At 42.3% G+C, this 13918-nt stretch overlaps 1 protein-coding gene across 5 annotated transcripts in view; it reads left to right on the forward strand.

Annotated features, from left to right (window-relative positions):
* The window catches only part of CWC22 (CWC22 spliceosome associated protein), a 354656-nt gene that overhangs the window by 160601 nt on the left and 180137 nt on the right, over positions 1-13918 (forward strand). For 4 of the 5 annotated variants that reach the window (XM_085645191.1, XM_085645192.1, XM_085645194.1 and 1 more), the window contains 3 exons: positions 8842-8898; positions 10136-10246; positions 13095-13205. In XM_085645191.1, the coding sequence (XP_085501317.1) occupies positions 8842-8898; positions 10136-10246; positions 13095-13205 (279 nt within the window). The remainder of the gene's footprint in view (positions 1-8841; positions 8899-10135; positions 10247-13094; positions 13206-13918) is intronic. The other variant, XM_085645196.1, reaches the window with a different exon arrangement.

The raw sequence follows: 13918 nt of genomic DNA on the forward strand, positions 1-13918 counted from the left end.
CCACCTACCAGATTGTAGAGGTACTTCTGAAAAGCTTCCAGTCTGACGCCAGGGGAATATTTAAAATGTAAGGAATCTATGGCTAGATAGACTCTATCAGAAAGTGCATTACCAAAGGTAAGTAACTCGTTCATTTAAATGACTGACTGCTCAAGGCAGGCTTGTCGCAGTCAATCGTTCACCACCTTCAGACGACAGGTGCTCGCGTGGCCTTCTTGGTGTTCTGCATCAGCGAAGTTCCACATGAGCCATATGCCACATTTCCCTCCATACAAGCTGTCCTGCATATGGTGGCCTTCAAGTCCTTTCCAACACCACAGAGATCCCTGGACATTCAGGATATGATCCTCTGGTCTCGGTGACGAGGGTTCTATGGCTTCTTTGGCTTCCAGCTTTATGCATCTTCCTTGTCCCGTAAGCCAGATGGCATATGCATGCTCTGCAGTGCAACCTCTGGTTTCAGTGGCCCAGCATTGGAATTGTCTCTTGGATTTCATCCAAGCCTCTCAGGAGACTGCTTGGTATGCTCTGTGATGGAAGACGAACACTAAATTGACTGGTGGGAGATCTATCTCTCTTCCCAACCCAGACTTCAGGGTCACCCCAGACGTGTTACTGTGGGAGAAGTGGAGATCCGAATCCTCTGATATAGAGGTGCTGCTCTGAAATACTCCCTGTTGACCATTCAGGTGAGACTGTTGCAGGATATTTTGGGCAACACGGCCACCATGTTGTACTGCAAAAAGAACAGCTGTGTCGTGACCTGGATTTTGTGCCAGGACACCTTTCCCTTATGGAGATGGCAGATCTTTCTGATGGCAAACCACCTGGACATGTCCCTGAATGCCAGAAAGGATGAGGTGATCAGCTGTTGGCTAGTGGACCTCAAATTGCTTCTTCATCCATGGTTGGCATCGGGCATCTTTGAAGAAAGGAGCCTGCTCTGGCTAGATCTATTTGCCACCACCAAGAACTTGAAATGTTAAAACTCTTGTGTGCTAGAGTTCACAATGGAAGAGTCATTGGGAGATGCATACCATCTGCAATGGGGCACAAATCTCCTGTACACATTCTCACATTTACATCACCTGCCTTAAGGTTCTGAAGAAAATGAGGGCAGACTGGGGCCAAGTCATCTTGATAGCCCAGTATTTGGCTAGGACAATATTGTACCCAGATCTCCGAAGCCTGAACACTTACCCTACGGACCAGCTTCCTTTATGGGAGGACCACACGTCTCAGCAAAAGGGGAGAGTCCTACTCCGAAATCTCTGCAAACTACACCTCCGTGTGTGGAGATTGAATGACGACTCCTGAGTTCCTTTGATTTGTCTCCCTGAGGGAAGGGACGTCAACAGAGCAGCCAGAGGTCCGTCAACAAAATCCATTGACGCTAGGAGAAGTTTGTGGTCTCGTGTGAAACCCATCACCTTGAACCTCTGTACTCCAAACTCTCTGATGCGTTCTTGTTTATTTGTCCGTCATTATTCCCGCAAGGTGTTGCAGTGAGCACAGTTAAGGCTTGCATGTCAGACATTTCAGCTTTTTTATGTTTGCCAGATCGACCTGCTTTGATGTGCTTTCTGAAAGGTTATCCTGTGAAACCCTTTATCATGCTGCAATGGGACATCAATTTGTCCTATGTATAAGTGTTCTGTAAGGCGCCTGTTACTCAAAACTGTATTTCTCATTGCAAACGATTCTGCGTGCTGCTTCAGTACACTGTAGTTGCAGTTAGGGCAAACTCCCTACAGCACCTATTTCCAGAGAAATTGGTACTGAGGACTTGGGCTGCCTTCCTGCCAAAAGTTGTGTTTCTCTCTCATGTTGGACAGTCTATAACCCTTACAGCCTTTTTCTTTCTACCACACAAGTTGAAAGAGTAAGCAGGATTGACCATAAAGGACTCCTGAGCTTTTACATTGACCATACAAAGCACAAGCCACCTTATGGAAGACCAGCTCTTTATTGCTTTTACTGGCACCAAGAAAGGTGAATAGTCCTTTGTCTCAAGGTATGTTATGTGTTTGCTAAGAAAGAGCATCCTGAAGGCATATGGACTCATTCCACTGGGGCAAAAGGCGCTACATCTGTGCTCGCTAGGGGAGTACCCTTCTTGGATATCTGCCAGCTGCGATTTGGGTGTCTGTGCATACCTTTGATTCACTATTGCCGTGACGGCCAGTTCCACAGATAGGGCCAGAATCTACTCTTTAGAATTTCCACGCTTGAGAGCTACTGCACAGTATGTACTCTGAATGTAAGGAAACTACAGTTGTATCAGTCAGAACACAAATTACTTACCTGCAGTTATTCTCTTGCTGGTTGATACTCAGATGGCAGATTCCTTGTTGTCCAACTTCACTTCGTGTTCTGTGAAGTGGACATATGCACAATGTAATAAGGTCCCAAGTTAGATTTCCGCTCCATGTCACCTACAATTTGTTTCTAATGGTCCGCGTCTGAGGGCATGGAATAAAAAGGTTACAAAACTGATGTCAGCATGCGAGGGTGACACCTATGTGTCGCTTCTGGGGGGGTACAAGATTTCTGTGAAGCCATCTGTTGGCGCAGTAGTGCTAGGAGAACTTTCTGGATCCAGTCTGGTGCCAGTGATATTCTAAACGTGAGAAATCTATGGTTAGATAGTGTCCACCAGAGAGTGTTACCAAACGTAATTAGTTCAATTCAATTCAAAATGTCTTTATTCGGCTCTCCAAAGAGAGTCATAAAAGATACATATACAAATACACAATAAAATACGCAATTAAAAAACACATTAATTTAAAATTCATTGTAATGAAGATCATTGCTGACACAAATAATCACAGTAATATCAATTCACGGATTTTGCATTACGCGAAAAGTATCTGGGTGGAAAAACATCTATTAAATTGATACAATTAATCGAAAAATGAGTTAAGTCAGCCTAAGTTCTGTCTGTGACGCATGATGTTCTGTAAGAAGTTAGAAACAGTATAGACCAGCCCCTCCCCCTCAAGTGACTGTAAAAACAGTAAAGCCGGGCGACAAGTACGGAAGCCCATGCGTTTTAATAGGGGGGTTAGTAATTCCTTCCGCTGATCTGTATAATATTTACAGAATAGAACGGAGTGAATTGTGGACTGGGAGGAACTCCCGTCACAAGGGCAGGGTAGAAGTGTTTTGGCCCAATTATTTCTCAGCGGAAATACCACTAGGCGGTGAAAGTGATTCAGTCTAAACCTTACCAAAAGAAACAGCTCATAAGAAGTGGTATTATAGGTCAGGTAAGGCTGAATCCCAAAAACCGTCTGGACTGTTAGACTGTGCCTAACTGTTTGCTTCATGACCTCTGAGTTAAGTCTTCGGTCTTCAAGATGGTTATAGCAAAGGTCGTAAAAGGCCTTTCTTGTTAACTCCTGAATTGTGGGAGGGTCATGATAATATTTACCTAGTCCTAGATCAATTAGGAAGTTTTTAACATAAGATAACCACCTAGATCTATGAACATTGTCAAGGTCCTTGCAATCTTGAATAATTTTTTGTGTAAGGAAAGTTTTTTCTGATGTCCATATTCGGTACCATAATAAAAGAGGCTGGATTTTTGCCAGGTCTGTCACATATGGTAGGCCTAGTTCCAAATGGCAGGAGTAGTTTGAGAAGATATCTCAGAAAACTATTCTCTATTGTCTGAATGGGAGCCACGGTAACGTGGCCCCATACACCAGCACCATATAAAGCCACTGATATACATTTGGCTTTGTAGATTTTTACCATTTCCGCAGGTGCTTTTTTCCCCAGTTTCCTGGAGAAACTCACAAGTGCGGAGGTGGTTCTCGCAAACTGAAGTTTTTTTACTTCAACTGCCGGTTTCCAGGTTAGTTTTTTGTCAATCATGACACCTAAATACGGATAGCTGTTGGTAGTTGCTAAACTTTCCTTATTCAAGTAGGTTGGTCTAGTTCTAATGTTCTTGCTAACACCAGCCTTCATAACGAAGGTTTTCCCTATGTTGACCTTAAGGTTCAGACTGGCCATAAAAAGAGCATATCTATTTAATGCCCTCTGAAGTTCATTTGGGGTGCGAGACAATATGTCCGCATCGTCCGCATACAAGAGTGCTGGTATGCGGCGATTGGCTACCATGGGAAGGTCCTGGGCTCCTCTCAGCATCTCACCCTCCAGATCATTGGTGTAAAGGGTGAATAGGAATGGAGCCAGGACACAACCTTGTCTCACCCCCTTTTCTACCCCCAAAGGATGCAGTAAGTTCACCACTAATACCGAATCTTACTCTGGCATTTGCATCCGCATAAAGTTCTCTCATGAAAGTGACTGCAGTCTGATCCATCCCTAGATCTAAAAGGATGGACCAGAGTTTGGAGTGACTAACGCAGTCAAATGCAGAAGACAGGTCAACATAGACCATATAGAGTACTCCGGCCTTGATATTAACATATTTGTCTATCAAGAGTGATAGATTCAGGGCCTGATATATGGTCCGCAGGCCCTCACGGAACCCATATTGTACGTCGGACCCATCATTTTCCCTGTTGAATCTAACAGGGAGATGGGGCGGTAGCAGGAGACTGAATTCCTGTCCCCTTTCTTAAAGATCGGGACTAGGATCGATTTTTTTCCAGGATTCCGGAATGCCAGTGGAGCATAGTGCATTGAAGACTCTAGTTAAAAAAGGAATCCAGAGTTCGGTGTAGGTTTTATAAAAATCTATTGGGACCCCATCGGGCCCCGGGGCCTTCCCTGCTTTGCTCGCATTTAAAGCCCGAGTGACCTGGTCGAGTGTGATAGATATATCAATAGGGAAAGGCGAGGACCCTTGACAGTGAAGAACATTATTGCCGACATCAGTTGATGATGGAACAATCATAAAAATTCTTGAAAAGTGATCTACCCAGTCCTTTTCATCTATAGCGACCTCTACTCTAGGAAAATTACCCTTATCAGTAAGAAAAGGAGCTTTTACCACTTTCCAAAAAGTGGTATTGTTGTTACTAGAACAACTCTCGTGCAGTTCATCCCAGAGTTGTTTTTTTAACTCCATTTTCTTTTCCTTTAATGCAAAGTTATAGGCCTTCCTCAATTTAGATATTTCTACGGGATCCCTGACTGTTTTACGCAGAGCAGATTTTAACTTGGAGTAGGCCACTGTGCATGAGTGGTTAAACCAGCCCTTACTATTTTTTGTGGAATTGGCCTTTTTGGCCATAAGAGCCCGTTTAACCTCCTGGGTCACGGTGCCAAAGTTAGCAATGACATCTGCGTCAGAAGTGGTCAGATCAAGGCATTTCGTAATAGACGAATATGCCTTGGTGACCACCGTTTTTACAATATCAGCTGGTTCAACTAGGGCCCATTTCAGAGAATAACCGTTTAATCTGGATAATTCTAGGTCTTGTTGATCCAGAAGACTAGAAGTTTTAGGGTTGGGGCTATTGGAAAGATATAGGGTAATACTGATAGGGTAATGATCACTCATTACAGTCTGTTGAGTGTGAACGGTAGTGTCCCTCTTTACAGCGCTGTTAGAAAGCAGGATGTAGTCAATCGTGGAATTACATCCTCGCCCGTGACAAGTAGGGGCCGGAAGTGCGTTTAAATCATGCAAATTGTTTGCAATTCCCAAATCCAGCTTAAACATTGTTTCATTTAAGGAACTGCCTAGAGTTGAGTGTGTAAAATGAGAGATAGGATTGTCAGCCTCATCATTTAAATCACATAGGAATTGATTAGGGGCGGAACACATGATCTGGTTAAAATCACTGCCCCAAATAATAGTCACCTCTCTGGGTGTTTTCTTAATAAAAGATGTTATTAAAGAGAAGATGGAATTAATTATTTCCAATGCTAGTCGATCAGAAAGATTATTATAATAATTGACCAGGAGGAAAAAATATCTTGTGTTTAATGTAAGGCTAAAAAGCTGGAAATTAGGGTCAAGTTTTATAGTCCTTATTTAATCCAGCTTAATCAAATTTGAGATGTAGGTGGTTAATCCACCCTTAGCCTTGCCAGAATTGAAGGGTTGGGCGGGTGAAAAGTATGTTCTATAACCATTCAAGTGTGTCGCTGTTATCTGCCAAGTCTCCTGTAAACACAAGATGTTAAAATTTACAATAAAATTAATCCAAACGTCATTTTCTAGTTTGGAGCGTAGACCCGCTACGTTCCAAAATACAACCGCTGATTTTGGTTTGGTTAAATTAGGATCTTGTGTAACTTTAGGGTGTGATAGAGGAGTCGTGGATATCGTCGGTACATCTGTTGATTGGGGGTCAGTATTTAATGGCAGCGGTAGTGGGATCTTAATATTTAATGCAGTATGATTTGATAAAAGAAGACAGGGGTCACTATTTAATGATGCCTTCATTGTGCCATTATATGGGCTCCGCATGTGTCCTCCCAAAGAAAGTCAGTCGACATCCTCTAATCCTCTAAGAGGATGAAAACGGTTGGAAATAGGGAGATTAAAATTAAGAGGCCCTATTTGGGGCCTTATAAGCGTTCTAGGCAATATTGGGTTCATAATTTGCGACTGTGGATAAAAATAGGTCAAATCATGGGTTCTTATGATGGTCTGGCGTTGGGATTGAAAGCAATTCATTATATGCATGGTAGCCCTATAGTCTCTAAAATTAACAATAATTACATCGCCTTCAATATCCTTTGACCGGGGGCCGACCCAACCAAGTCTACGGACATTCAGAATTTCGCCAGTGATATGAGGAGGTAGAGGCCTATTCTGTCTCAACCAATACATGGCTTTATTTTTTAAGTCGTGGTAACCCTCCTTCTTCCCTGGTTCCAAAACTGGAACTCCTGTCAGGACTACAACATAGGGGACCGCCTCCGGAGGAAGATCTATGTGCTGACAATTAGCACCATAAGTTCTACTCGGGCGGTGACGGCTGGAACATTATGTGAATTAAGGTCGGGGCTATTAGTTTTATGAATTAAGTTTTTATGACCATAGTCAGGCTAAGTATTATTCTTTCGTTTTAGTGATGGATTAATTTGGTTTGTTAAAGATGGTAAAATATTTACTTTCATTGGGTCTGGGCCTGATTGTTTATCATCTATCACTGCAATTGGATTAGAGTAAGTAATGGTATTTTGGGATGCCTCTGTGTTCGAGAGTAGGTCTTTTATCTGGTCTGTGTTTTGTGCGACCAACTTCTCGATAGACCCAAGTTGTTTCATCATACCCTTGGATCTTTCTAAGAGTGGGAGGAGGAGTGATTTTACGAGTATCTCTATTCGGCCCACAATTTCATTAATCAATAGATCGCAGTTGTGGTATTCCGACTGGGTTTCAACATCATGTGGCTGAGTAACATCAGCGGGAAGAGGAATCATGGTATTATTATCCACCTGGTTGGACTTGGTATTACCAGGTGGATTTATTTTACCGTGCTTCTTTACTCCCTTCTTTCTTTTTTTTGAAGGAGGGGGACCTCCACTAATTGTTCTCTTTCCCTTCTTTTGTGACTCTCAGTGATGGTAGTGATAGTGGTCCTTAAAGGCTGTGGGGCAGACAATATATTATTAGAGGAAAAGTTAGCATAAGAGGTAGAAGCAGGTGGTGTTAAATGTGTACAAGATTGTATCACAGAGTCAGTGTCTCGTATAGACGAAGAAGATCCAAGAACAGTTCGCGGATTATTTATTAAACAGGGTAGGGGCGATGCATGAACCGGAGAGACAGCCGTCTGGATAGTGCCAAGCGAGGAGCGTTTTCCATGCAGAAGTTCGGCCGAAAGGCGTCGCTCCACCAAGGCGATCTCGTTCTCAAGGACTGAAGCAGCCCTTGTAATGAAGTTGTCCAGTGCACCTCGCACTGTGCCTCCTAACAATGATGGTCTACCTTTAGAAGTGCGTGATGTCATAATTGAGCTTTATTAAGGTAGCTATACGCACTTATGGGTGTTTATGAATGTCAATGTCCGAATAATAAACGATATAGAATTGAGCACAAAGATAGATGAAATGGTGACAATCGATATATACGTACTTTTGGACAGTACCTTACATAAAGCTGCACAGATTTCAGGGAGTGGGCCCTGCCCTGCCTCCTCCTGCCCCGGACGGCCACAGACGGCCCGCCCTTTGCCCGGGCTTAGCCCGGCACTGCCCGCGCGCGGTCCCGCGTCGCGGGAGTCACGACGGTCTTTTGTGCGCCTCCTGGCGTGAAAACGGCAACGCGGCTCCCCTACCGCTTAGGATGATGGGGGGTGTAGTCCCGTCCCCGCTCCGCGGCCGCAGATGGTATCAGCGGCGGCGGGGGACGGAAACACAGCAAACACAGCAAGGGAAGAGTGTCAGCGACGTAGGGCGGCAGAGTCCCAGGTAGGTCCACAAGTGCAAGGAGAAACGTAATTAGTTTGTTTGTACATTGACACAAAATACTGGAATCTATTCTCATGCTCCTTTGCTCTGTACCTGACCTTACTAGATTCAGTGGAAGATCTGAAAACTTTATTTGCTTCTTATATATTTTTGTCTGTCTGTTGCCCAGTGTTCTAGCATCAGGACACCGTTTGGTGTAATCATGTGCCATATAAGTATAAAAAATAAATAGATCTATAAATGGTCCAGGATTCCCAACTAGATATGTTACCACTGGCATTACCTATGTACATCATCAGGACTCTTTTTATGGAATAGCAGGTTTCCAACTTTTTTATAGTATTTCATCTGTGGAGGCTGGCTTGAGTTTTACTAGGTTTAATGAGCCTAAACCGTTATTTGTATTGTCTACATAATCCTAATCCATATTTATGTTATACTTGTGGACCAGGACAACAGTTGATGGATTAATCAAATTCCTATGTTTTGTGATAGGCATCATGAAGACCGGTCTAGGAATGGAAGACCAAATGACCGTTTGGTGGACGCAAGGTACATTTGCCCATCACGCATTCAGTTTATTTTCAAACATTTTTGTTCTTCTTTATTTCTGGTTGATATATTTTTTTTAATCTTTTCACGGATCCTTTTCGTAACGTGCTGATTGGGAAAAAATTGGAGAAATGGTTGTTACTATACCATTTATTTGTTTTATTATTAGGTAATATTCTGATCCTATTTAACTGACTACTACTATAAGATCAGTATGCCAATTTTGATGCCTGTTGATAGCCATTTTATACTTTTATGTACATTTTTCTACTGTGATTATACCATTCCAGTTTTACCACAGTTAATGAGTTCCCTGACCTACATATGACCCCATTCGAATAGTAAGTACACTTTAGCCACTATCTGTGAGATCAAAATGTTCACAAGCCTGCAAACCATATATTTGGCTAAGCGCTTATAATCCCGCCAACAGCACTCCATTTCAAGTTCTACTTACACTTCATCCTAAATCAACAGCACATATTACAGACAACCCATGGCAACATCAAGTGCATAAGATGACTCAAAACCACGTAATTGGCTACACATTTGCCACCTCAGCAGCACATTGATATCAAGTTACATTCATACTTGCACTACAACAATATTTATCAAAATGTCCCATCTATTTCCTCTCTCGTATTCACATATGAACCACCCAGAAAATTTACCATGCCAGTGTTCATGTACAATTGCATCAAACTACGCGATGGGCAAATGTGCCTCAAAACCTAGCAGCCACAGGAGCTACATAGTAAGAAGTCAAACAAAACTGCAATGTCCTTCAACATAAAAACACACACACACTCCTATGCATATAATGCTCCATATATATCCATACAGGGTTCTAGCCAGCTACTACCCAATACAATGCATCACTAAATAGGCTAATCTAAACTAATTTTGCAGGCCACTATGCAGAATTATTCACCTAAACACTCCCCATGACAACCAAATAAGGTGTCAAAGGAGCACTACAGATTGGGGCAACAAGAACTGTAAAGGGGTTCCAGAGTCTGAAATTGTTTTGGGACCATACAAATGGTAGTAAAGCATTCTGCAAACGCACATATCCTATTCTGTTCTCATTTGGTCTATCATGAGCATTCAGTTGTTTTAGTTTCCTTCAAGTCTAGACTTATTAAAGGAGTACCATTTGTTTACTTTGTTGATGCAATAGAGTATTGACACTATCTCATAAGTTAAGACCACTCTAATTGTTTTTATGGGGTTGTAGGTATGATGAAAGTGAAAGGTCACCACGTGAAAGAGAACATTCAGAGTACAGTAAATATGATGAAGAAAGGTCATGGAGTGGAAGATACAACGACCGAACTGGCGACACAAGGTGAATCTTGCATTGAAAGGTGTATAAATTGACAATTGTGCAGTTTCTAATATTTCAGTATATGTATATATACATATATTTATTATGCAGGGGGGCATGGCCTGCAGCCGGCGAAGTTGGTCGCACACCAGTGTCTAACCTTAAATGATCTGTCCTCATCCGTGGGCCCGGAGTCTTAAATATTGCGAAACCGTAATCCGTGTACGTGGACACGCGAAAGCGACTTATCAACAGCTTGAGGGAATAGAGGTGGTGTCTGGAGATGAAAGCAGCCCCAAAGGCACCAGGGCATAAGGGAAGAGCCTGCAAACTATAGACCTATAAGCCTGATAGACGTTCTACAGAAGGTCTATGCCAAACAAATTTTAACTAGGCTTACTGATTGGATTATAGCAGAGGATCTACTATCACCGTGCCAGGCTTGCTTCAGGCAGAAAACAAGCACAATAGATCAAGTGTTTAGACTCCTGATCTTAGGCTGGAAATACACAAGATTAAGAGCTAGTCATTATTATGTCACCTTTATTGATTTAAAGGTGGCATTCGATTCCATCCCAAGGGCTCAGTTGTGGGAAAATCTACACCAACAGGGTGTACCTGACGAGATGTTAATCTAAATTATTAGGCTACATGAAGACAACTATGCTAAGGTACGATGGGGTACAGGTGGCGAGCTTACTGATGAGATCCCAGTCAAGAGGGGAGTGCACCAGGGCTGTGTCCTGGCACCGACTCTGTTCCTCTTGTACGTAAACGATCTGGCTGAACATCTCCGAAATTGTGTCCATGACTCGCCAAAAATTGGGGGGTAATTGTATCTGCTCCTTAACATTTGCGGATGACACGATCTTGCTGTCTCAATCACCTAGTGGCCTGCAGAACCTACTTTACAGCCTTAATAAATATTGCAAAGCAAAAGGCCTCGAAGTGAACCCAACTAAAACAAAATATATGACTATAAGGCCGCACAGAAGTTTCAAGAACAAAATATACTTGAATGGCACAGCATTGGAACGTGTATCAAACTTTGTATATTTGGGAGTCACTTTAGACTCTAAACTCTCATGGGCCCCACAGATAGAGAAATCGAAGGCTATCTTAATGCAAAACTCTCTTACCATTGTAAAAAAAAAACAAGTTGCAACATCCTCAAAAGCTATTACCCCCACTCTGGAAGTGTACAAGGCCAGAGCCCGAACTGCCGCTTTGTATGGTGCGGAGATTTGAGGATGTGGCACTCTCAAATCCCTAACCATCGGTGAAAACATAATCTTGAGAATGCTTGTCACCCTTCCTCAACGTACTCTATTGATCCACTTGACCTATGATTTGGGCATCAAACGCTTGGAGCACTTAGCAATTTGGAGAACCCTGTCATTTTGGATCAGGACTTGGACAACACTGGAATTAGCCGTGTACAGAGAATCACTTAGTGAACTGCTGGCACTCGACATCCAGTTTCCTTACCCTTCTCGATCCACATTAGAACATGGCTTTTTGATCTAGGTCTGAGCAGATACTGGTTGAATCTGAGTCTGCTGACTCCCGAATCAAAGTGTGAGATTAAGCAGTTATTTTGGGACTTTATTAGATATAAGGTAACTTCAAGCAGCACACTGGGCAGGCTCACCGCGCAATTCCTTCAGTTCAAAATAACCCCCTGTTTCGAGCCATTTCTAGATGAGATCGAACCACAATTGGCAAAGTGTCTATACCTGAAATTCAGATACGGGAGATTGTAGAAGAACAGTTTTGTTGCCAAATGGTCAATGTCACATCTTAAGGAGGGGATTCTCACTGTACCTTGTGCCAGTTGCGGGCTGATGAGGACATTCCACACGTCCTGTTCTTTTCCCCAGCATATAGATCCACCAGAAGGAAGTGGATAAAACCGATAGACAGGTGCCTTAGTGTCAGGAGAATGAATGATATGTTGAGAATATTAAAAACTGACAACTCTCACTTAATAGTATTAGGGCTCAGCCGATTCCTATTGGCTATTAACTTTATAAGGAAAAAGAAAGGGCAAAAACTTTAATTCTATAATCAGGGCGCCATTCCGAAGCGACTATCTAGTGGTAACGGTGTCCTATTTGGCAAGATTAGTCATGTTTGAAATCCAAGGGGACTAGATACCTTAACCACGCACCGTACTGAAACCGAATTACTATTTAGTACGATTATAAATTTTTATCCTTGGAAAAGGCTGACCTGTAAGGCTCTGAAGATGGCGTCACAATTAATGTAGTCGGGTAATTACACGTGAAAGACAACTGTCCAAGATTATATGGAATCGAAAGTGAAATAGCTATTCTTCTGTGTAAATACTGAAGTACTTTTAATTGTCATGTATTTTATTGAACTTTTTTTAATGAACATTTACATTTTATTAACTTTTGTACCATTCTGGACACAAATTAATTCACGCTGATGTTCGTGCATAATGTATATTGTAACAACTGTGCTATTGCACGTTCATTGTATATGCACTTTTCCAGAAATTGATATTTGGTACAGAATAAATAGTACTTTGCTGCTCATATATTGCTCAAGCACTTTACATATGAGCAAGACAATAGGTTAGCCTTTAGATTGTCAAGACCAACCTGTGGGACTTACTCAAACTCAACAGGAACTCTAACGAAACAGATGTATATTGATCCGATGAAGTGAGTAATGGATGAGTGTATTTAAAAAAAAAAAAAAAACACTTGCTATGTATGTGCTGTATTTTATTGTTTTCCTACTTTTATGGCCTTGTAGGCCGAAATAAAGTATTTTGAATTGAATTGAGTATTGACACTATCTCATAAGTTAAGACCACTCTAATTGTTTTTTGGGGTTGTAGGTATGATGAACGTGAAAGGTCACCACGTGAAAGAGAACATTCAGAGTACAGTAAATATGATGAAGAAAGGTCATGGAGTGGAAGATACAATGACCGAACTGGCGACACAAGGTGAATCTTGCATTGAAAGGTGTATAAATTGACAATTGTGCAGTTTCTAATATTTCAGTATATGTATATATACATATATTTATTATGCAGGGGGGCATGGCCTGCAGCCGGCGAAGATGGTCGCACACCAGTATCTAACCTTAAATGATCTGTCCTCATCCGTGGGCCCGGAGTCTTACATATTGCGAAACCGTAATCCGTGTGCGTCGACACGCGAAAGCGACTTATCAACAGCTTGAGGGAATAGAGGTGGTGTCTGGAGATGCAAGCAGCCCCAAAGGCACCAGGGCATAAGGGAAGAGCCTGCAAACTATAGACCTATAAGCCTGATAGACGTTCTACAGAAAATGTCTATGCCAAACAAATTTTAACTAGGCTTACTGATTGGATTATAGCAGAGGATCTACTATCACCGTGCCAGGCTGGCTTCAGGCAGAAAACAAGCACAATAGATCAAGTGTTTAGACTCCTGATCTTAGGCTGGAAATACACAAGATTAAGAGCTAGCCATTAATATGTCACCTTTATTGATTTATAGGTGGCATTCAACTCCATCCCAAGGGCTCAGTTGTGGGAAAATCTACACCAACAGGGTGTACCTGACGAGATGTTAATCTAAATTATTAGGCTACATGAAGACAACTATGCTAAGGTACGATGGGGTACAGGTGGCGAGCTTACTGATGAGATCCAGTCAAGAGGGGAGTGCACCA

Source organism: Triturus cristatus, chromosome 3_1 (assembly GCF_964204655.1).
Source record: "Triturus cristatus chromosome 3_1, aTriCri1.1, whole genome shotgun sequence".
NCBI lineage: Eukaryota > Metazoa > Chordata > Amphibia > Caudata > Salamandridae > Triturus > Triturus cristatus.